The sequence below is a fragment of the Peromyscus maniculatus genome, chromosome 20 (genome assembly GCF_049852395.1).
Source record: "Peromyscus maniculatus bairdii isolate BWxNUB_F1_BW_parent chromosome 20, HU_Pman_BW_mat_3.1, whole genome shotgun sequence".
Classification (NCBI taxonomy): Eukaryota; Metazoa; Chordata; class Mammalia; order Rodentia; family Cricetidae; genus Peromyscus; species Peromyscus maniculatus.
Genome location: NC_134871.1, coordinates 52,890,986 through 52,914,904, shown reverse-complemented (window position 1 = coordinate 52,914,904; position 23,919 = coordinate 52,890,986). Strand labels below are relative to the sequence as shown.

The 23,919-nt window shown below is 54.9% G+C and overlaps 1 protein-coding gene across 1 annotated transcript; it reads left to right on the top strand.

The window, feature by feature from the left end:
* Positions 1–1,752: 1,752 nt before the first annotated feature.
* Positions 1,753–21,664, top strand: Ttll12 (tubulin tyrosine ligase like 12). The gene is made up of 14 exons (XM_006980247.4): positions 1,753–1,988; positions 5,236–5,405; positions 7,989–8,187; positions 9,060–9,219; positions 9,308–9,441; positions 11,838–11,914; positions 14,349–14,465; positions 14,624–14,818; positions 15,141–15,252; positions 16,803–16,954; positions 17,286–17,367; positions 18,700–18,768; positions 19,358–19,496; positions 20,259–21,664. The coding sequence occupies exons 1-14, from the start codon at positions 1,827–1,829 to the stop codon at positions 20,408–20,410; spliced, it is 1,920 nt and encodes a 639-aa protein (XP_006980309.1). The 5' UTR covers positions 1,753–1,826; the 3' UTR covers positions 20,411–21,664.
* Positions 21,665–23,919: the final 2,255 nt, after the last annotated feature.

Genomic DNA, 23,919 nt, shown 5'->3' with positions numbered 1-23,919 from the left:
CACAGGGAACTTGCCCAAATCATGCAGGCCCAATCTCACACAGTTCTTTGTCTCTTTTATGCACAAAAACCACATCCCGGTCAACACACTTCAGTCAGTAAGAGGCAGAAGTACAGAAACCAGAAAGCAAGGTTAGGATATTCAGGGACTTTCCTGGATCCTGGAACTATGGGTCAGGTCTTTAATGGATTAGGTCTTTGATCCCTGCCTCTAACAGGGTGTTAGCTGTGCTGAGGTCTGAGGGCCTGTTACATCACGGGCACCAGGCACACACACAGGGTACACCATGCATGCATGCATCAAAACACTCATACACATAAAATAAATCTATTGAAGCTGCCTTGTATCTTATCTCCATCCAGCAAATTATATGGGGGTGGGAGGACAGGACAAACCAAGTCTACCGTTCCAGAGCTCGGTCTTACCCCTCCAGCCAGCAATGGGCTCAGTCGCCTTTTCTTGTTCTTCCTCTCCATGGAGTCAACTGGTTGATTGGTTGTTGGGGGTGTAAGTTGGTTGGTGGATGTTTTTGATTGGTTGTTGGGGGGGCATGTGAATATGAGTCTGTGTACACAGACAGTGTGGGAGGGGTGCCTATGTGCACACAGAGGCCGAAAGAAGGAACTGAGTATCCCCAACTGCCATTCTCTGCTTACTCCTTGAGGAAGTCTTTCTCTGGACACAGAGCTCCCATTTTCTCGGCTAGATTAGAAGCAGAAAGCCCCGGTGATCTCCTGTCTCTACTTCCCTCAGAGCTGGGGAGCTGGGTGGGTGTGGTGGCCCCTTAATTGTATTTGTGAACCTCTGCACTTGTGGAGTAACTCTTTTGATGGCACACCCAGTTATCATACCAAGATATTGCAGCCTCTGAATTCAGGGAAGCTGAATTCCAAAAGATCGAGAAGATTTCCCCCTACCCCTGGAAAGGTCTGTAAACCTTCAAGATATGGCTAAGGATCCCTACATGGTGGTGTCTCCCAATGCTTGGGAGGTGGAGGCAGGGAGATCAAAGGTTCAAGGCAAGCCTCCAGGACAAAGTGAGTTTGTTGGTCAGTCCAGGCTGCATGAGCCCCTGTGGCAAAATGGTGATAATGATGGTGATGATAACCAAGACCCGGGAGATGGCTCAGTGGTAAAAAGCACTTGCCACGCAATCTTGATGACTTGAGGTCGACCCCTGGGGACCCACATAAAAGTGGAAAGAGAACAGACTTCAGAATGGTTTGTTCTTTGATCTCCACAAGGCGTCTCTCTCTCTCTCTCTCTCTCTCTCTCTCTCTCTCTCTCTCTCTCTCTCTCTCTCTCTCGCACGCGCACGCACCCCAAAATAAAAATAAAACAAAGCTGGAAAAATGGCTTGGTAGTTAACTGCTCTTGCAGGAGACCCGACACTCCATGTGTAATTCCAGTTCTAAGGGACCTGACACCCTTTTCCGGCCTCCACGAGATGTGTACACACGTGCATGCGAGGAAGCACTCATATACATAAAAAAAAATTTTAAATAATTTTTTAAACTAAAATTAAAAGCAACAACAACAAAACTCGAGCAAAAGAAAATTGTAACCAGTGCGAGGAGGACCGTCTGACCTCCTCCTCGAACCCCAGCCTCACCTGCCCCTCGAGGACAAACTCTTCCGGTTCTGACCACGTGGGGCGCTCTAAGCAGCACTCCCAGCATCCCCCGCGGCGGTCCCGGGATGAATGGAGGGAAGACACACCCCCAGCGCGCCTGCGCACACTCGGGACCTCCCAGCCCGGGACGCAGGCGCGTGCGCACCGTAGGCTTAAATCCGGCGGTGGGCGGTGCCGTGCACATCCGAGCACCATGGAGGGCGAGCCGGGGCAGCCGCGCGGTAGCCCAGGCCGCGCCGAGAGGCTGAGCGAGCGGATGCTGGACGAGTTCGTGTCGCTGCACGGCCCCGCGCTGCGCGCCTCGGGCGTCCCGGAGCGCCTGTGGGGCCGCCTCCTGCACAAGTTGGAGAACGAGGTACGGGGCGGCGCGAGCTGCGAGCGGGCTATGCGGACGAGTGGGGAGCGCAGCCCAGCGGCTCCAAAGGGGAGCGAGCCGCTTACAGGCTCAGGAGTGGGATGTATCTGGGAGTCGTAGGGGACCGGCCGAGAGCTGCGCCTGTGCCGCCATCCTGCAGGACCTGGGCCCTGCCAGGGATGAGCTGGGACCTGCAAATGACATGCGCTTGGCTCGGCATCCTAGCACCTCCACCGCGGAGTAAAGAACACGAGTTGCTTCCCACGGCATGAGTCGCCGGTCACACCCTTTGTAGACTAGGGAGAATGTAAGCCCGAGGAGATGGAGAAGACGCTAAGAGAGGGTGAAAGGTGTTGCCCATCCTTGAGGGATGGCTCCATCTTTCACCTGAGCTAGGGGTGTGCGGCCTCTGAGGCCTGAAAACTGGGCTGTAGGTTTGAATGTTAAAAGACAGAGCAGCTGCTGGGCTGAGCAGAGCGCCTTTTCCGAAGCTAGAGCTTGGCTTAACTTCAGGACACCGCCTCCCAGCAGAGACCCACTAAGGCTGCAGGTGACCAGGAGAGGCCAAGAACTAGGCGTCCCCTGAGCCTTAACTATGGGGCCGATTTTGGTCCCGTTCCACACTATATATGAGCCAGATATCTCCTGCTTAAAGCCTGCACATAGGGCTGTGGTGCAGCTCACTGAGCAGAGTGCTTACCTAGTCTTGGGGAGAGCGCTCCATCCCTAGCCTATGGGTTGGGAAGGGAAGTGCAGAGGGCGCATTCAACGGGCTAGCGTGATACCGTGTAAATGGTCCTGGGCAGTGTCCTGAGGTTGCAGCTCCCAGTCAGCCCCCACCGCAGGGGTATTAAATGCGTTTTCCACTGTCAGTGTTGGTGTTCAGGCACTACCACATCATAGATCGAGGCTCACTGTCAGAGGTACCCCCTTCTTACAGAATGGTACTTCATAGAACTGGGTTCCCTCTGCTCATGTGGTGGGCCCTCCTCCCCTGTTCGGCCACTTTCTGCAGACTTGCCTTAATCCCAGGCCAATGCTGAGGTAGAACCCGGATCTCCATCTGTTAGTGAGGATAAAAAGGTGCCCATGATGCTGCCTGAAAGGACAGTTTTTTTTTTTTTTTTTTTGGAATGCCCTGGGGTCCAACTCAGCCAGCCTTCCAGGGCACTCTCACATGGACAGGTGGCTCCCCACCTAAGCCGTGTCTCATTTGGAAAGCAGGGGTGGAGGCACCCAAGCACCTGGCTCCCTGGGGGGAAATGAGCTCCAGTATGCGTCCTGTCCCTTCTCACTTAGGCTGCTGTGGCCTAGTCAGGGACAGCCATCGTTTTTCCCCCCCAGGCCCTACTGAGCCATTCCAGACAAAGCTGAGTCACCACCACCGTAGACCGGCCACCAGGCCCAGAGGGAGTGCTCAGCAGGACTGTGTACCTGCCTGCCAAAAGCCACCCTCCCCCACCGGGCGTTCAGCCCCGCTTCCTTACCTTGATCAGCTCCACAGAAAAGATAGGGGGTGTTTTTAAAAAACACCCACCCTCCCACTTGGAGGAACATCTACTGCTGTTGCCTCCCAAGGGGTTACAGCTCAAGAGGGCAGGAGTAGTCCCCCTGTACCCCAGCCGAGGAAAAGCCAGGCCAGGCTTCAGGGTAGAAAGTCTGGGGTGAAAGGCTGGGGGTTGGAGGACCGATGATCCCTGAGTTGTGGGTTCCAGCCCCCCCCCCCCAGTCTTAAATGAGGGCGAGCCTCCCCCCAACCCAGGGCTGCTTCAGGGATCCAAAGAGGATTAGCTGAGACTCTGCTCTTCTCCACCTAAGGGCTTCCCTTATCTTCCTGTTGGCCTGCCAGACTCCACTCTGGAGTATGGTAACCTTCCTGCTCCCCCACACACACTTTTATGTGCATTAATTTAGTGTGTGTGTGTTGTATGTGTGTGTGCCTGCCTGTGTGCCTGTGTGTGTGCAGACATGCAGACATGGAGGTCAGAGGACAACTTTCAGAACTTGGTTCCACCTTGAGAAATCTGTGACCAAACTCAGATCATCAAGCGTGGTCACCATCGCCTTTACCCCATGAGACATCTCAGCAGTGATGCCCCACCCCACCCCCAACCCCATTCCTTTCTTTCCCTTCCCAGCCTGTGGTTACTTCCCTCAGCACCCTAGAACTGCAGGCCTGAATCTTTCCCCCAGCGCGCCCTCCCATAGCTTCCCAGCTCCCGGTGAGTTGAAAGAGTCCAGCCCGCGTGGCCCCAACCCGTGTCTTTTGGCCTAAAAAGCTTGTCTGTGCCTGAGTAGGTCGTGCTCTGAGTGGCGGAGGTTTGAGGGAAGAACTCGCCTGTTAAGTCCCCTTTCATCTGATTCTCGGCGGGTGTCCCCCCCCCAAGTGGGGAAACTGAGTCTCAAGTGTAATTGTGGGGCCTGGCTTGTAAGAGCCTTTGCCATAGCCCAGGCCCCATTCTGTGCCTTGCTTTGTTAGTAATTAAAACATCCCAACAAACCCAGACCTTCCCACCGTACAGATGGGGAAATTGAGTCACAGAGGGGTTGAGTTAACTTTTCCCTGAGATCACATAATATGTGGCAAAGCCAAGGTTCAGACCTCCCAAGTAGGCCTCCAATTCCAAAGGTCCAACCCCCACCCCCTCCCCCACTTGCTGGCTTACCACAGGCCTGAGGTGGGAACTGGGAGGGAGCGTGGGAGAAGAGGCCTGCTTGTCGCTTCTCCAGCTGTCCTTGACTCCCAATTCTTCTTGGCCTGGGAAATCCAAGCCCACACCTCACAGTCCCCTCTCTGCCCCGAGAGTACCCACAGCACCCCTCAGGCCACGCTTCCTGCTGCGCTGGTATGGGAGGTGCCTGTGGGCTGCCTCGGCTGTCCTGGTATCAGAATAGCTCTGGTGAGAGCGAAGTCAGGGTGCCCCCTGCCAACCACCATCCTGATCCCCCCTCTGCCTCCAGCATTCCAGCGCCACCCTCTGCCTCTAGGGCCTCGTTTCCCCTGTAAAGCAAGGGGTGTACACTAAGAAAATTCTGCTGTGGATACTTTGTGCCTTTTCCAAAGTGTCCTGGCCTGTGGATGGTAGCACGGGAGTGTGGCAGAGACTACTTCCCTGGGAGGTCTCAGTTCTTCTGTTAAGATGCTGCTAAGAGGATGTATGCTAAACAGGGCTTGCTCCTTGGAGGTGAAGGGGTCAAGGGTGGGGTCTCCTACCCACCCCCCTGATTCATTGTGCTCTGGCCCTAGGTTTTTGATGCTGGGGACGTGTTTGGGATAATGCAAGTGGAGGAGGTGGAAGAGGCTGAGGACGAGGCTGCCAGGGAGGCTCAGAGGAAGCAGCCCAACCCTGGGAGTGAGCTGTGCTACAAGGTCATCGTGACCAGTGAAAACGGAGTCCGGGCTGATGACCCCAACAGGTAGGACCCGAGTCTGGGCATTGGGTTTTTTTTTTGTTTGTTTTTTTTTTGTTTTTTTTTTTAACGTTTTGGACGTGGTTTTAGAGAGATTCCACCTAGACTCTTTTCCCCTGTGGCATGTGTGGCCAGTGGTGTCCCACGGGCTTTGGGGGTCGTGTCTGAACCTGTGCTGTTGACAGTCTACCAGGAATCGTGCGTGCTTGACGCCCCAGAAAGTACATCCTTGTAACCTCACCACAAGGTGCTCTGGCTCTTGCTTTTGCTAAGGGCAGGCAAACCCAGGGAGAGGACTTGCATGAGGTTGTCCAGTTAGTTAAGGATGTGGCTGCTGAACCCAGCTAAACCTAACTGAGCCTGGCTTTGCTGAGGGCCCTGGTCCCCTCCCCCTGAAGCTTGCTGTCTCAACCCTGGGAACGTTCCCAGAAAGCAGAAAGGCCTAGGCCAAGCCTGGTGTTGCCCAGAGCCACATCTAGACTCAAGACTTCCCGTCTCCCAGGGAACCCACCGGGGTGGGCCTGTGGACCTCTACCAGAAGCTTTGTCAGAACCTTAAGGCAGGAACTCCCTGAGTGTCCTTGGCATCTGGTGTCTTGGACCAAGCTTTTTTTGTCTTCTCCTTCACCAGCCCCCAAGTGAGCCATGGACCCCACCCCACTGATGGCAGAGTGGCCCCCCCACACCCACACACCTGGCACTCAGATCTGTGCACTAGTGACTTAGGTCTGGCACTGCCCAGGAACTCAAGCCTCACGCAGCCCAGTGCTGGCCCACACCTCGGCACGCCGGGAAGGGGCTGGGGATGGACCCCCACCACCACAAACCGTGTGGGACCCGTCTTAGTAACTTTTCCTGCTGCTGGGATAAACTACACCAACCAGGTCAGCTGAGGGAGAAAGGGTCTATTCTGCTTCACAGTGTGAGATACAGTCCATCATGAGGAGGAGGCGGGGTGTGCACAGAGGTGGAGGTCTTTCATGTTCTATCTATCGTCTAGAAACAGGACAGTGCATGCATTGTTGGTACTCAGCTGGCTTTCTCCATTTTATGAAGTCCAGGATCCCCTGCCCAGGGAGTGGTCCCTCCCACAATTAAGATGTGTCTTGCCATGTCAGCTAACATAATGAAGACAGCCTCACAGGCGTGCCCAGAGGCCCGTCTCCCAGGTGACTCTAGTGTCTGTCAAGGTGACAGCTCTGGCCTTCACAAAACACGAGTGTCTGTTTCGGTCTCCTCTGCTCTAAGGACTTCATCCCTCCGAGTAGTCCGTATTTGCCAGGCCCCAGAAGTTCTCTGTCCTCTGTACCCCGTACCTACCCGGGTATGACTATTGTCACACTTCATGGTCACCCCCGAGTGCACACCTCTGAGGCATGGCTCTGTACCACACACGGCATTGTTCAGGAATAAACCGGCCTTTGAGGATATGCAGACAGACTGGGAGACGAACGCCACGGTAATGCGTTCCTGAACTCGGTCTTGAACATGACCTGGAACATTACTGTTCCTTTCATTTTGTAGGGACTGTGTGCTCAGGGGAGGGGGCCAGCGAGTGGCTGACTTGTTCATTGGGCACCTGTATGTGTGGATTCCCCTAAACCAGCAAAGCTTGCTAGGGCCAGGGTTAGAAAGACAGGCCTGGTTGGGTGGTGGTGGTGGTGGTGGTGGTGGTGGTGGTGGCGGCGGCGGCGGCGGCGGCGGCAGCGCACACCTTTAATCCCAGCATTTGAGAGGCAGAGGCAGGCAGATCTCTGTAAGTTCGAGGCCAGCCTGGTCTACAGAGCAAATTCCAGGATGGCCAGGGCTACACAGAGAAACCCTATCTTGAAAAAGAAAAAGAAAGACAGGCCTCTCCCATAGGAAGTTCTTGGTGCCCTTAGGTCCTGGGGTACACATGCATGCATGCATGCATGCAGGTGTGCGGGGCTGCAGCCCTTCCACTTGCCTGCTGCCGTCCCGGTGTGTAGAGCCTTTGCTTTGTGTTGAGTGCCTGTCTGTCACTGCTAGATCTGCAGCGAGCAGGGCGGGGGCATGAACTCTCACCCTGTGCCTGCAGCCAGGCTCCGACGTTTACCCGAGTGGTTGCAGAGAGCCTGACCACATTTGTTCCCTGTGATGCTCATGTCCATGGGGTTGGAAATGGGGACCTCCCGCTGTCCTCCTTCAGAGTTTAGAGAAGGAGGTCTCGCTTCTCAGAACCACACTGAGTGGGTGGCAGAGCAGTGGCTTTGGGCTGAGGCACTGGGCTGTGGCCAGCAAGTCTCAGAAGGTCTGGGCATCAGAACCTGGCCCTGCTCTACCTTCTGCTTCCTGCTCCTTTTTCCTTCCTGTCCTGCTTAGTGAAGTAATTCTCAGCCTGTGGGTCACAACCCCTTTGGGGGTTGAATGACCCTTTCAGAGGGGTCACCCAAGACCGTTGGAAAACCCAGAAATTTTCGTTACAGTTCAGATTACAGTTATGAAGTAGCAATGAAAATAACTTTATGGTTGGGGTCACCACAGCATGAAGAACTGTATTAAAGGGTCGCAGCGTTAGGAAGGTTGAGAGCCATTGGCTTAGCGGTTCGTGTGTGGCTTGTACCGGCAGCATCTTCCTCATTGACCATGCCTGGACATGTCGTGTGGAGCATGCTCGTAAACAGCTGCAGCAGGTACCTGGACTCTTGCACCGTATGGCTAACCTGATGGGCATCGAGTTCCACGGTGAGGTGCCCAGCCCAGAAGTTGTGGCCCTGGTGCTGGAGGAGATGTGGAAGTTCAACCAGACCTACCAGCTGGCCCACGGGGTGAGTCAAGTCCCTTTCTCCCAGGACTGGCCTCTGTGCCTTTACCAGGAGTATGTTACCAATAATAAAACAAAGCGAAACAATCGGGTGACAGCCAGGCATGGAGGTACACCCCTTTACTCCCAACACGGGGGGGGGGGGGGGGGGGGGCAGATGGATCTCTGTGAGTTCAAGGCCAGCCTGGTCTAGCTAATTTTTTTTTTTTTTTTTTCGGTTTTTCGAGATGGGCTTCTTTGTGTAGCTTTGGAGCCTGTCCTAGGTCTCACTCTGTAGGACAGGCTGGCCTCGAACTCACAGAGATCCACCTGCCTCTGCCTCCTGAATGGTGGGATTAAAGATATGTGCCACCACCACCCAGTGGTCTAGCTAATTTTAGACCAACCAGGGCTACATGCAAGACCTTATCTTGGTACCTGGGACCAATCAAGGCTGGGGACCAAGGTACCTATTCTGCCTTTGCACTTAAGGGACACAGGCCTCTCTCTCTCAGACCTCTAAAACTGAGCTCCAGTGACTCAGCTGCCCCTTCCAAACATGCTACCCTCCATGGCTCTCGGCCACCCTTTGACACACCTTCAGGCTCATCCTCCTGGCTCAAGCCCCTCCCCACTCTCAGCTTGGGGAAAACCATGTTTGTTTACTAAGGTCTAGCTCCTTGTCCCTCCCTAGCCCAGGATAGCACATGGGACTCGTCCCTGCCATTACTGAACCTAGTGCCTTATTTCCACAGGCCTGGGCCAGTTAATGGGGTTGGGGAAACCTCCAAGCTCAGAAGTAAGCAGAGATGAACAGTGGTCGATGTTGGGTACACAGGTCGGGGAGACAGCAGGTGGGTGGACGTGTGGCCGAGGATTGTTGTATCCTGCCCACAGACAGCCGAAGAGAAAGTGCCCGTGTGGTACATCATGGATGAGTTCGGCTCCAGGATCCAGCATGCAGACATGCCGAGCTTCGCCACTGCTCCGTTCTTCTACATGCCGCAGCAGGTGGCCTACACACTGCTGTGGCCCCTAAGGGACCTAGACACAGGCGGTAAGTCAGGTGCCCGCACACCCCAGAGGATGGACCTTGGGCGGGTCTCCTGCCACCCCCACTGATGGGCATGCGTGTCTTGGCGCAGAGGAGGTGACCCGGGACTTTGCCTACGGAGAGGCAGACCCTCTGATCCGGAAATGCATGCTGCTGCCCTGGGCCCCTGCCGACATGCTGGACCTCAGCTCCTCCACGCCTGAGCCTCCTGCCAAGTACTATCAGGTGTGGCCCTGCGCCTGCAACCCTGGGCCTAGTGTTGAGTGGTTTCTGGAATGTTCTCTGTCCATTCATCGAATGTTAATGTCAGCTGGATTCCAGGCTCCAAACCAGCGACTGTGGGATGAGGGAATCATTTGGCGAACACCTGAGAGATATGGGGCTTAATGTTCGCCAGCTGCCTGAGCCACAGTTTGTCACCTGTCCTGATCTAGATCCCAGGTCGCCTGGGTTCGGGAAAGGGTGGCCTAGGCATCTAGGTGTGGCTGTACCCGCTACCCTGCCCCTCCTCTTCTCGAGGTGCTCCCTCACAGGGTACAGGAAGACACTAGTTGTTCCTTGGTGTCCACGGGGATGGGTTGCAGGACCACACGGGTACTAAAATCTGTGGGGACTCCGGCTTGTCACGTGGAACGGCCAGCCCTGCCTCCAGGGTCCCTTGTCTTCTCTGGATTGTTTGTCGTTCTCGGGAGACAGTCGTGTGGTTTGGGGATGACGGCACAGAAAGACGTCTGCACACATTCTCAACCGAGGACTTCTTCCCCCCAAAGCCTTTTTGACCTCCTGTTGGTTGAATATGAAGTCATGGAGCCCATAGGTTCAGAGGGCCCAACTGCACTGTAGTACATTTCACAAGACAGCAGACCCTCAAGGGGTCCTTGCTGTTACGGGACAGCCTGCAGGTCAGGACCCTGTGGATTCGCTCGGAAATGCCTGGCTCTGCTGAGAGGCCCAATAGCAATCAGTAGCACAGCCCCTAGTGGCTGGACAGATAGCTCAGTGGTAAAAAGCACGGGCCGCTACTGCAGGGGGGAGGGACCTGTGTTTGGTGCCTAGCACCCAGGTCAGGTAGCTTCACAACCGTTTATAATTCAAGTTCCGTGGATTCCAGCACCCTCTTCTGGCTTCTATGGGCACTGCACACACATGATGCACAAATGTACATGCAGGTAAACACTCAATGCACATAAAATAAAATAAAAAAATCTTTAAGGGGGATGCAAGCATCTTCTCCCTTGTCCCCAAATCTGTACACACAGGAGCCTGTGCCTAGTGTTCACCAACATTCTGTTGATGATAAACACACTGGGGTGTGAAGAATTAGAGTCCAAGGTCAAGGAACCACAGGGACCAGTAGAGGCCAAAAACCTTGCTCTACCGTTTTGGAATCTACTCTGGCACGCAGACACCTGATACCGCTGAGTGCTCTGAAGGTTGTAGAAGGAGTAAGCACATTAACCCAGGCTGTAATGGAAGCTGTGTGAGTTGCTGACTGCCAGGGGCAGACCACAGTCATGGTCTTCTGGCACCTTGCTGAATCCAGCAGACAGAAGGGTGCTGGGGGTTCAGAGCTGGGCCCCTAGCCTCCTGAGTGCCGTATCCAGTCAGGGTTTGGTGAACATGGAATTGGGTGCTCTAAGTGAGGTTTGAGGATGGCTAGGGAAGGTCCCACTGGCCTCCAACTGTCTATCAGTGGACCATGAAGAATTGGCACCCCCTTGGGAAACTGCTGCAGGAGGAGAAGAGAGCTAGGAGGCCAGACACTCCTTACCTGAAACCTTGTTGCTTAGGACCAGGGCCCAGGCTTCGATCTGGCCCAGGGGTGGCCTGTGCTGGTGACAAAGGACTCCAGCAGCTTAGGACAGCAGATACTTATTGCCTCCCACAGTTTCTGGGGGGCCAGGAACTAGATACAGTGCTCACAAGTGCTTTTGGTCCGGGGTTTTCTGGGCACGCAGACTGTCCCCCAAAGCTGAAGAGTCTGAGCCTCCCTGGAGCTGAGACATTTGTATGGAGGACTCGGGCCTGATGAGTCAAGCTGGCTGTCGCCGGTGTCGACATGGGTCTCTCCACCCAAGTGCCTTTCTGTGGGCTCCTGAGTGTCCCAGAGGCATGGCAGCTGACTTCTCTTCAAGCGAGTGATCCAGGAGCAAGAAGGAGAGAGTTGAGGAGCCTGTGATCTGGGCTCAGAAGCAATACTTCACCTCGTCCCTGCTGCTCATTCCAAGTAGTTCCTTGGGTCCTGGGATGGACTGCGCTCTGCCTTTCAAGGGAGGGTCAGAGTCTGGGTGTGTTTTAAATTGTTAGTTAGCCAGCCTCGTCCGGGAACAGCCCTGGGGACTCCTCTCAAGCCGAGAGGCCCCTCCCTGCACAGTTCCAGCACCTCTTGCCACCCGCGTCTGGAACGCACCGTGGAGACTGAGAACAGTGTGTGTGTTCTTTGCCCAGCCTGGACTCTTGGGGACCTGGGAGGCCTGAGTCCAGAGCCTCAGATCAGGTAGCCCTGAGAGGCCACTAAGAGTTAAGGATGTGAAGCAGGGTATGGGTCTGACCCGTGGGATTGGGGAAGCTTGAGGTCATTTGCTCCCTTCACTGAGGTCTGTCTCTACCTCTGATTCTAGGCCATCCTGGAGGAAAACAAGGAGAAGCTGCCCCTCGCCATTAGCCCGGTGGCACGTCCCCAGGGCCACATCTTCAGGTACCGAGCCCTTGTTCTCCGCTCTCACCGAGACTTAACTTAAATCACTGCCGTTCCCAGGTCCCAGAGCAAGTCAGTGGCCCAGACAGGCCTTGGAATCCAGGAATGTTGGCGATGGTACCAGGTCCAGGGTTCTCAGAACCACAGAGGAAAGCGAGAGGGTGGGCGGGGCTGCCTGGAGGAGGCAGCTGTTGAACTTACCCTGGAAATTTAGAAACAGCCGGGCCCAGTGGCGCATTCCCATAATCTCAACATGAGAGACAGAGACAGGAGGATTACCACAAGTTCTTGGCCATCCTGGGCTACAGTGAGACCCTATCTCAAAAAAGGAAAAAAGTTGCCGGACAGTGGTGGTGCACGCCTTTGATCCCTGCACTTGGCAGGTCTCTGAGTTCAAGGACAGCCTGGTCTACAGAGTGAGTTCCAGGACAGCCGGGACCACACAGAGAAACCCTGTCTCAAATAACAACCAAAAAAAAAAAAAAAAGGAAAAAGACACCCGTATTTCCAGGAGATCCTGTCCAAGGAGTCTGAGGGTATGGGCAGTGACGGGGAAAAGACATGGCTGTACTTCATGCCCCAGGGCCTGGGTACAGAGCCGCACCCACCTAGTGCCGGGCAGGGCCTCTGCCTTCCCAGGAGCCCTCTCTCCAGGCCTCTAGATGCCATATCCATGACTGCCTAAGCTTGGTTCAGCTAGAATAGGGCCGTGTGCTCCACTCTGTCAAGTTCTGCCACTTCCTAGGGATGGCCTCCCTCTACTGGGTTCTTCCCCTTCTTACCTGAAGCCAGAGAGAGCCCTAGCCGAAGCAAAGGGGGTATCCTGAGACACAGATCTGGCTGTGAACCCCATTCCCACCACACTCTATTCCCTCTGCGGTGGACTAGATGGGAACCCAGCCAGCGTCCTGCTTGCAGCCATGGTTCACACTGGCACTCCTGACTCAGGCGGGTTACCTGCCTGATGCCAGCCCTTCCCAGCAGGCCCGCGCCTCACTTTGAGCCCTCCCGCTGAGTATCCTCCCCCAGCTGCCGCCTGCTTCTCCCTTATGTCCTGTGTCCTCTTTGCCTTCACACTCTGTTCCTTCGGAAATACAGCCACCTCCGGGCCCCGTCCTCACTCCTGTGCTGGGTTTGAATCGTGACATAGGACCTGTCCCGGGACACTTGTCTTGACAACACACCCACCGGAGGCCTGCAGATTCAGGAGAGCCCTCTGGGGACGCCAGCTCTGTCTTCGTGGGCTGAGATCAAGGGGGATGGGGAGGTTAATAGTGTCTCCCTAATGGCAGCCATTGAGGTGTTTCCAGGTTTTTAGTCTCTTCTTATTCAAGAGTGAAGTAAAAGGGCCAGCAAGATGGCTTGGCCAGGAAAGGCACCTGCCGCCAGGCCTGGTGGCCCAAAGTCAATTCCTGAGAACCAGCTCCCTGCCGCAGGTGGTCTTCTGACCTCTCCACCCGCACAAACATGCACAGATAAATAAATGTAAGCCGGAAAGTACACGAATGAGAGAGTAGCAGGGAAACTTTTATTTCCAATGAAGTGATAGTAGAGCTTAGAAAGGAACACGCTGTTGAGACTGGGGGAGTGGGCCACAGACTGAAGGCGCTCCAGGGTCCCGGTTTCTGTTTGGGGTTTCCTTGTCTGAGGTTCAAGAGGAGGTTAGTTTCTGGGGGTATAACTTTGGGTGGTTCCCCCTTTTTTGCTTTGTTTGTTCTTTTGGTTTCAAGACAGGGTTTTTCTGTGTGCACCTGGCTGGCTTGGAACTCAAGCTATAGACCAGGCTGGCCTTGAACTTAGAGATCCACCTGGCTCTGCCTCCTGAATGCTGGGATTAAAGGCGTGCGCCATCACCCGCCCGGCTTCTCCATTTTGACTGAGAGGCATAGATTACTCTTGACTCACTGTGCGTGTTTATTCCTATAATGCACCCAACCTTGATTTACATGTTGCTAATTACTTATGGGCATACAGCAGTAAATAAGAGTCTCCCTAAAAGTTGAGGACAGTTTCAGCTCATTGCCCATGTATCCTAAGCCTGTTCAGGCCAAAATGACCCTCCTCTCGGGATGTATTTTTGAATAGAAACTGTGCAAGTTTGGTGTCATTATGGGGAGGAGAAATTTGCTTTTGGGGGAGTGTAGCCCAAGCCAAGCGGAGCCCCAGGATGCTAAGCTCTCCCTATGCTAGCCTGCCCGATACCTAAGAAACCAGCATCTACGGACCACCTAAGCCATCCTGTTACCCTGATGTGAGGCAAGCTCTGTGCTCTCATCTTCTATGGAGAACCTGTCTCTCTACAGCCAGGCAGAGGAAATGGGTCTAGCCCAGGCTGCCGACGCCAGGAATTCCCTGGGACTTGCTGCCACAGAGCCAGGGTGAGCAGGAGCTCCTGTCCGCCGTTGGGCCGCTGCTCACTCAGGTCTCTCCACAGGGTCCACTCGGACATGCAGCAGGTGCTTTGCCACCTCACCCACCCACGTTTCGCCTTTACTGAAAGCGAGGCTGACGCCGACATCCTCTACCACTTCTCACACTTCAAGGACTACAGGTGGGTGGGTACCTTGCGGCCTGCAGGACCTCATACCCAGTGCCTCTGACTGCCTGCCGCTGTCCCCAGGACCACAAGCTTTTCCTCTAAAGTCCCCACACCCCTCTCGGGGACGCTAAGCTGACCTCTGAGTGGGCCGTACCCACCTCCATTCACAGGACGCTCAGTCAGGAGCGGCCACAGGTGCTACTAAACCAGTTCCCCTGCGAGAACCTGCTGACCGTAAAGGACTGCCTGGCCTCCATCGCTCGCCGGGCCGGGGGTCCTGAAGGTCCCCGCTGGCTGCCCCGAACCTTCAACCTGCGCACTGAGCTGCCCCAGTTCATCAGCTATTTTCAGCACCGGGAGAGACAGTAAGTCCCCTAGGCTCAAGGCAGGGCGGACACTCCTGGACGCTTCTGTTATAATGCTGCAGCTCTGCCCCATCCGTATCCCGTGCCCAGCTGCTCCTTAGCTGAGCACCTGCTGGCTCTCTGGTTGCTTCTGTGTGGGTAGGGGTGGGGAATGCAGCTGCCCTACACCCTATACCGTTTCTTAGCTTCAGCAAACTCCTCCTGATTACCTCAGTGCCTTTGCGGCACTGGGTTTCTAACAGACATTAGCAAGCCAGTCTGCCTCCAGATCCTTGGACACATTGTCTAAAAGGCTGGTATGGCTCAACTATGTCTTCCCCAGGGGTGAAGACAACCACTGGATCTGTAAGCCCTGGAACCTGGCCCGCAGCCTGGACACGCACGTCACCAACAACCTCCACAGCATCATTCGGCACCGAGAAAGCACCCCCAAGGTGGGCTTATAGCTCCCCTCACCCAGGTGCTCCAAGCACAGGCAAAAACACCAAAGAGAAGAGGGCCTCAGGACCTTCGGCTAGGCCCGAGGGTGGGAGAGTCCCCTGTGGCTCAGGGTCACTCAGCTTGTGGTGATCAGCACGCACCACGGAGTACATGGCCTGATCACCCATGGAGCCCCTGGGTCTATGGTAGTGATCTTGTAGGGAGGGCCCTCCAGTGGCTGTGTGGGAGAGCTGCCTCAGACACAAGGCTTTCCTGGGCCATGGCTACAGTGGTGGGAGGAAATGAACTTGGAGGACTGTCAGTCATTGTGGAGACTTGAGACAGCAGGTGGAGTGAATGGAATGACTGGGGAGAGTTCCTCCTTTTATAACCTGGAAGCAGGGCTAGGGAGATGGCTCAGTAGTAAAGAAAGTGCTTGCAGGGGCTGGAGAGATGGCTCAGTGGTCAAGAGCACTGGCTGCTCTTCCAGAAAGACCCAGGTTCAATTTCCAGCAACCACATGGTGGCTCATAGCTGCCTGTAACCCCAGTTGCAAGGAGATACGACACCTTCACACAGACATGCATGCAGGCAAAATACGAATGCACATGAAGTAAAAATTATTTTTAAAAAAGCCAGGTGGTGATGGCACAAACCTTTAATCCCAGCAGAGCCAGGCAGAGCTCTGTGAGTTCGAGGCCAGCCTGGTCTACAGAGTGAGATCCAGGACAGGCACCAAAACTACACAGAGAAACCCTGTCTCGGAAAAAGAAAAGAAAAGAAAAGAAAGTGCTTGCTTCACAAGCATGAGAACCCAAGTTCAGTCCATAGAGTCCATGAAGGGAGCAGGGGTGTCAAAAAGAGCCAAGCATGGTCAGTCGAGCCTGCTTGTCATACTCCAGGCCAGTAAGAGACCCTGTCTTTAAAAAAAATCGATATGGATAACCCCCAAGTGTGGTAGCCACGGTTGGGCTCTAGCCTGCACACATGCATGCACACACAAGTGCTGAAACTTGATGGGATGTTTCTTTCTTTAAATAGAAAGGTAGGGATTAGAGAGATGGATTAATGGTTAAGAACACCTGCTGCTCTTGCGAAAGACCCAGAATCTGTCCACAGAACCCACATAGTGGCACACAGCTGTCTGTAACACCAGTTCAGGACATCCAGCACTCTCTTCTGGCCTCTGGATGCTGCATGCATGTGGTACTCATACATACATGCAGATAAACACTCTCACAAATAAAAATAAAATATAAAAAAATATAAAAAATATATAAAAAAATATAAAAAAAAAATATATAAAAAATAGTATAAAACGGGTGAGCGTAAAGAACTTGCCATGCCTTAGCTAGTTTGAAAATGCAGGAGGGGACAGCTGCAGCTGGCCATGATGACAGAGTCCTGTGGACCTAGGTGAAGGAGATGTGCGCCGCCGCGCACCCGCGCGGCCCCCCCCCCCCCCCCCCCCCCCGTCATGGGGCTCAAGGTACAGGAGGCCCCAGGTGCGCTGTCCTGCCCAGGTGAGGTAGGAGCTACTGGCAAGTCCACATCTGTCCTCCAGGTTGTGTCCAAGTACATCGAAAGCCCCGTCCTGTTCCTTCGAGAAGACGTGGGGAATGTCAAGTTCGACATCCGCTACGTTGTGCTGCTGCGCTCCGTGAAGCCTCTGAGCTTGTTCGTGTATGACGTGTTCTGGCTACGCTTCTCCAATAGGTAAGTGGGACGGGCTGGGGCCGAGGTGCTGGGGGCGGGGCGGGGAAGGGGCTGGACAAGGAGACCCCTTCACTGTGGCGCCTGAAAGCATGCACTGGACTCCATCCTCCGTATCAGCCCACAGCTTCTGGAGTGTTCAGTGACGTCATTAACAATAATGAATGTGCCACTCCTGTGAGCTGGACGTTAACACAGAATCAGGACGAATTGTGCCTCATGGAGACTCTCCACAGCACATGGGGCTGAGGGGCTGTGCCAGCCCCAGCCAGCAGTGTGTGGCTGCTCTCCATGGAGCTTGGGAGCCCACGCTTGTCCGTCCGCTTTTCCGCAGGCCCTTCGCACTCAATGACCTAGACGACTATGAGAAGCATTTCACCGTCATGAACTATGACCCAGACGTGGTGCTGAAGCAGGTAGGGCCTGGCGGGGCCCAAGAGCAAGTCTAGGTTCTTCTGTCTGTCGCAGTCAGGACCTGTGTCCTCTCAGGAGGTCTTTCCCACAGTGCTCAAGAGTACCCAGTGTTAACGATGGAGGAGCAGGATTTCCTGATCCCAAGATGCGTCAGTGCAGTGAGGTCTCCATAGGGCTCCCTGCCACACAGCGGGTACTATGAGGTGGCAGTGCCATCTGCAGGCCAGTGCTAAAGGCATCAGGGCAGACGGCAGGCCAGCAGTGTACCCGGGACAGTAGGGTGCTGGCACCAGGTCCTAACTCTGGGGTGGGGAGGAAGGGAGTGGTAGACTGGTTTGTTACATCAGGGTCCTCTCTGACATGGTGACAGGCTAAGGAGTGTAAGCTCGTAACCCCTGACGACCCTGTCCGACAGGAGACCAGGAAACCCTGTACTATATACCTCGCTCCCCTCCCTTCCCGGAATGTGTGATTTTCCCTTTGCAGGCACACCTTAGTTCTTTTTGTATTCATTTCCAGTTAGTTGTTTTTTGGTGAGACATGGCCTCACGTAGCCCAGGCTAGCCTTGAGCTCTCAGTTCCCCTGCCTCAGCTCCGCATGTGAGTACTGGGCGCAGAAGCACCTGGTTCCCACGACAGACGGCTCTCGGAGGTGCCTCTCTGTGCCCTGCCCAAGCGTCTTCTAAGTGGGTTTGTGAGGAAGGAACGGCCACCACAGGGTGGCTCTGCTGACCCAGACCCTGAGTGGTCCTGTTGCGTCTTGTCCCTCTTACCTCTGATTGGGTTGAAAGCCAGGACCCAGACTGCGCATCAAGGCCCTTGGCATCGTTGGAAGCCAGCCCTGAGGACACTGAGCTCTTTGCCTCTGCCTCGTGATGGTGTCACCTGAGAAGCGCTTTGAGCAGGGATTTCTCCTCTGGGAGAAACCTGAGCCACTTTACTGAGATGTTTGGGGTAAAGTCTTGGTCCACAGATCTTGTCCTAGGGTGCTTCCGAAGGGGGGCCCTGCAGAGGGGGGCAGGGCCCTGCTGCCAGTTGGCTGAGCTGAGCTGGGTGTGACAGCCATGCCTGATAGCCTTTGACCCTCTGTTCCTCGCTTGAGCCTTACAACAGCCCTGTAAAGTCCATGGACTGAGCAGGGAGTGATACCCTTTTCATAGAAGAGGAAACTGAGGCTCGGAGTGGTTATTCTGCCTGTCTAGACTAACCTTGGTCTCCAGTCCTCGTGTACCCTGCGGGCCAGAGCTGGACTGAACCCTGTCCTGTGGGCTGATGGCCCTGCTTTCAGTCTAGAGACTGCCGCTGCCCCCGTAACTGGCTCTCGTCTGTTGCAGGTGCACTATGATGAGTTCATCCCCCAGTTCGAGAAGCAGTACCCAGAGTTTCCCTGGAGTGGTGTCCAGGTGAGTCTTGGGCTCTGCCAGGCTGGGGTTCTGGAAGCCCCCCCCTTCCCTCACAGATAGAGGGGTCATCTTCTCACTGGGGCGGGGAGAGATGGCTGGGCTAAGATCCCTCCCTGCACTCTGGGCCCATGTGTGGTGCACCTGGAGGCTCTTCAGACTGTTCCTCAGCAGGAACGAGGGAATTTGGGGCATCCTAAGGTAGCCCAAGAGCAATAGTCTCCACCAGCCCCAGAAATCCAAGCCCTTGGGGCCACACGGAGTGATGGGGGGCCTAGTCATAGGATAGGCAATCAGCAGATTTGTTGGAGGTAGATTCCTGCACTGGGGCATGGCTTGGAGATGAGTGCTTGCCTAGAATTCATGAGTTCTGGGCTCCTTCCTTAATGCAAAGCGGAATGGACTCCAGGAGTATGGGGACAGGCAGACATGCCATCTTGCCAAGCCTAGAGACATTAAGAATATAAGAGAGATGACCTGGGCCTGAGATGACCTGGATGACAGGGCTCAGACAGAGACAGTGGGCAGTGGGCCTTCTTAGTTCCAAAGTCAGGGTGAGTACGCCCTATGACGGAGCATTCCTTGTCCCCAGGCCGAGATCTTCAAGGCCTTCACAGAGCTGTTCCAGGTGGCATGTGCCAAGCCGCCCCCCATGGGCCTCTGCGACTACCCCTCATCCCGAGCCGTATATGCTGTTGACCTCATGCTCAAGTGGGATAGCCATCCAGGTGGTAAGGGGACTGTCTCCACACCAAGACCCACTCCCTGCCCAGTCCTCCTGTCCCCAGCCCTGCCAGCAGCACCCAGGACAGTCCTGGCTGTCTTTTGTTGTGTTTTGTTTTATGTGTTTGAGGTGTAGGGGTGTGTGTACGTGTACTGTGTTTGAGGTGTGTGTGTATTGTGTGCATGCCTGGTATCCTGATGAGTCAAAAGACACAGGACCCCTGGAACTGGAGTTAAGAATGATTGTGAGCCACCATGTGGATTCTAGAAACTGAGTCCAGGTCTTCTGCAAAAACATCAGATGCTCTTAATTAACTGCTGAGCCATGTCTCCAGCCCATGGCTGTCTTTTCACAGAGACATTTCCCGGGTGGTCCCGCGTGGGTATCCTGGCTGATCCACTGAGTGAGACAGGGAATACACCTGCACCAGAATGCGGGGGAAGGTAGCCGACTGGGGGCCACGAGAACTCAGGACAGGAGAGCTGGAGCTGCCCTCCCAGCCCTGTGAGCTGGTCGCTCTGACCAAACTGGTCATCGAAGCTTGAAGCGATGTGTGCTCATTGCCCTAAGGGTAATGGGGTTAGGAGTGGCTCCAGTCTTGGGGAACAGGTGTCAAGCCAGAAAATCCATGTTCCAAATCACACCCTGTTACCCACACACTGAGAATCGGGGCCTAAGTCACAGTCCCCATCCCACACTTTCCCAAGACAGATGTGTACCCCGACCTTGCTGCCTTCACAGTCCTCCTACCTCTCGGTTTCGCCACCAGGAAAGCGGGTGATGCAGCCCCAGATCCTGGAGGTGAACTTCAACCCCGACTGTGAGCGCGCCTGCAGATACCACCCCACGTTCTTCAACGATGTCTTCAGCACCTTGTTTCTGGATGAGCCCGCCGGCTGTCACGTCACCCGCATCATCTAGGTGCCCAAAGCCCTCCTCCTGCCTCTGCTCACAGCTGGTTCCAGCCCCTGCTCATGGAGCTGCTTCCGCCGGCCCAGCCTTCTCCCTCCTCCCCTTCCTCCCTCTCCCCTCCTTTCCTCCCCAGCCAGAGCCTTGGCCTCAGTTAGGCTCTGCCCTCTGAGCCATGTTCCTGCTTCTTATGTGGGACATCAGGTCCATACCACGTGGCAGAGCTGGACAGTGAGTGATGTCCGCAGGCCTGGGTGCACCCAGAGTTTTCGTACAGAGGAAGAGGTGTTCCGCAGAAACAGGGTTCCACAGGGAAGTGTTTGGGAACCCCGTATCCAGCGGGGCCAGGGAGTTCTTTCCCAGGATCTCCGCCCTCCTTTCCCATGGCTGCTGTAAACAGGGTATCAGTACCCTGTATTGTACCCACAGGCCCCAGAACAGCCAGGGGAAAACATTTGCCAACCTAGCCTTATGCCTGGGCATCGCCTTCACCAGAGCCTTCACCAGCAGACTTCCCAGCCAGGCCCGGCTTGGTATTTCCCTTATGGGAAGCTGACCTCTGCACGCCGGCATCTCACCAAGATCCGCTGGCCTCTTGAGGTGATCAGGGTGCTCTGGAGTTGTGAGGCTCCATGGCAGACTCTGGACAAGGGTGACAATGGAAATGCCAGGCCTGCTCAGATGGCTCTGGGGAGAACTTCCTGTGGAAGTCAGCCAGGCTGCCTCTTGCCAAGGCCTAGAGTCCAAGTGTGTGTGTGTGTGTGTGTGTGTGTGTGTGTGTGTGTGTGTGTGTGTGTGTGTGTGTGTGTGTGTGTGTGTGTGTCTTTTAACCTACAGAAAGAAAATGTAAAATCTAGTTCCTCATTTTGTTACTGGAATCTGAAGTCAGCCGCCATTGTTTCTGTACCTGCGGGGTACCTGGGTCCAGCCCACTAGTGAGTGGGTCTGGTTGGAGTGGGTGGGAGCCGCCTCCAGGGTGATCTGCCACTCAGGAGGGTGGAGCACTGTGGTGGCGGCGGCGGCTGCTGCACTTTTGAAGGGAAAAGTGACCCTCTTAGCATAACTGGACATGGTTCTTCCTGCCCGTCTCGGGGTATGTGGGCCACCTGCTAGCGAGCCTGGTGATCCGTGCTGGGTGCAGCGTGCTGGGTGCAGTGTGCTGGGTGCAGCCTCGGCCGGGGCAGGACCGACCCCTGTGGTTTTCTCTCTGGAGAGCTGCTGGCCCCCCTGCCCTTTTATACTGCAATAAAATATGTCTCCTTTTCACCTGGTCCTTCCTCTTTGGGGCCCTGGAGGCACAGGCCTGGGCTGGCATGACAGTGTGTCCCCCACTTGTGGGCAGAACCCACCATACCACCGTGTGTGCTTTTGAGAAATGAGAGAAGAAAAAGAAAGCCAGTGGTCCTCCCAGCTCCCCATCCCATTTTGACCTCTTAGTGAGAGTCCTGGTTCCAAGCTGGAGAAGCGCTCTGACCTGTGCTGGCTACACTCCAACCCCCGGGGGCTTTGGGGTTCATAGGGCCTAAGGCTTGGCCCACCTGGTGGTCTGGAAATGACATTTCTCTGTGTTGTCTACTTGTTCTGGGGTGGGAACGAGAGGCCCCGACTCATGGGGTGGCCAAGAGGGTATGGGGGCTGATGAAGGACACAGGCCCTACTGAGTGGCACCGTGTTAAAACACATAAGGCAGAGCTGTCCCAGGAGCAAGACGGAGCCCAGAGCCAAGGCCACACTGCTTCTGAGCAGCCACCCAACAAGGGGTCATCTGTGCCCCTCAGGACAAATGCTTGAGATGCCAGGGCATTGGTTCAGCGGTCCCACGGGGATGGCCCTCCATGGAGGACCAGCAAGATGATGCATCAGGTAAAGGAACCTGCTGCCAAGCCTGAAGACCTCCTCTAGGACCTACATGGTGGAAAGGACCAACTCCCACGGGTTGTCCTCCGGCCTCCATGTGTCCACCATGGTACATGTGAGTGGGGGTGCATGTACATACAATATTGTAGATGTAATTCCAAGCAGCCTTATTAAATAAGAAACACAGAGCCAAATAAAGAGTTAAAAGCCCAAGAGGTCAGAGCACTAGTGAATGGCCTTTAGCTTACCAGCCGCTGCCATCCTTCCCATGAGAAAGAGGCCTACTTCCTGTGTGTCTATTTTTTATTGACTTTCTGTTCTGCCTTCTCATTGGTTCTAAACCCAACCACATGACTTCTTCATCACTGCCTGTCTATATAGACCTCCAGGTCTCTATGGTTGGTACTTGGATTAAAGGCGTGTGTCACCAAGCTGGGTATGTCCTTGAACACACAGACTCTGCCATGTGATCAGATTAAGGGCGTGTGCTACCACTGCCAGACTTCTGCTAAATGCCTTGCTATTAGCTCTGACCCCCCCCCCAGGCAACTATTAACATACAAATAAAATCACATTTCAGCACAAATAAAATATCACCATACAATATAATTTAAAATTTTTCTAAAGCAGTCAGGCTCTCTCCCCACATACTCCAGTTGGCACAGCAACCTCGGGCTTGGCCTCCAGCCAGTTGGAGAGACATCCACACCCTGATCGCTTTCTCTGTCTAAGGGGTCACCAGAGACCAGCACTTGCCCACCTTGGGCACGTGGAGTTAGCTGGAGAGCCCAGGCGGCAACAGCAATGCTGCTCAAGAAGGAGGCAGAACTCTGGCCCTTGCTCAGGCTCCAGGGAGATGCCAGTTGCTGACCACAAACTGACAACCGACTCCTAGTGTGAGTCAACATGGCTTCCCTGCTGACGGGTGGCCACCCAGCCCCTCTGTCGTCACTTGGCTGGGGACATAAATGTGAAGGTTTGAGGCTTCTGCAGGAAGGAGCCCAGACCAGGGAGTGATTTAAACCAGCAGATGCCGCGTGCCCTTCTCATTAAAGGCTGCAGACTACTGTGGTGACTGCTGGTGGCAGCCTAGACCAGAGGGTGCCTCTAGGGGTGGACTGGGGAAGCACGTGACCCCCAATTGAGCAGAATTGCTTTGTGGCCTGCAGGTATCGTGTGGAGCGCTGCTGGGGCTGTGTGACCTGCATGTGTGACAATGAAAGCAATGCCAGGAAGCCCCTCCGAGTCTCAGGTTCATTGTCCCTAAAAGTGTCCGGCACGGGTGCCCTGTGGGGACCATACATACCCATGAGGCGTGTGGAAGCAGGGTGGGGGCTGAGACAGTGGCTGTGTGAAAGGCACCTTGTCCTGTGTCCCAGCTGCTGCCTAAAGTGGTTATAGGTCACCCAAATGGAGCCCTGGGGAGGGGTAGGTGACAGCTCCTGGGGTAGGCGGGTCTGGGCCAGCAAGATGGCCCCGCCTCTGGTGCTGGGACTCAACACCCCCTTCCTGCAGGTTGGGTGTTGGCGAGCCACCCTAGGTTGGAAAAGCTGGGTGATGCAGCCCAGACAGGCCCAGCCTCAGCAGCAGAACCATGCTGTATGGCCATAGCCTCTGCTGTCCCACAGACCAGGCGCCCCACAAAGTACAGAGTCTACTATACG

What these genes read in the sequence shown, in the direction of transcription:
- Ttll12 (XM_006980247.4), top strand. Translation starts at nt 1,827, where the DNA reads ATGGAGGGCGAGCCGGGGCAGCCGCGCGGTAGCCCAGGCCGCGCCGAG. An exon ending in TGCACAAGTTGGAGAACGAG is followed by an intron (nt 1,989 to 5,235) that starts GTACGGGGCGGC and finishes CTCTGGCCCTAG; the next exon opens with GTTTTTGATGCTGGGGACGT. An exon ending in CAGACGTGGTGCTGAAGCAG is followed by an intron (nt 17,368 to 18,699) that starts GTAGGGCCTGGC and finishes CGTCTGTTGCAG; the next exon opens with GTGCACTATGATGAGTTCAT.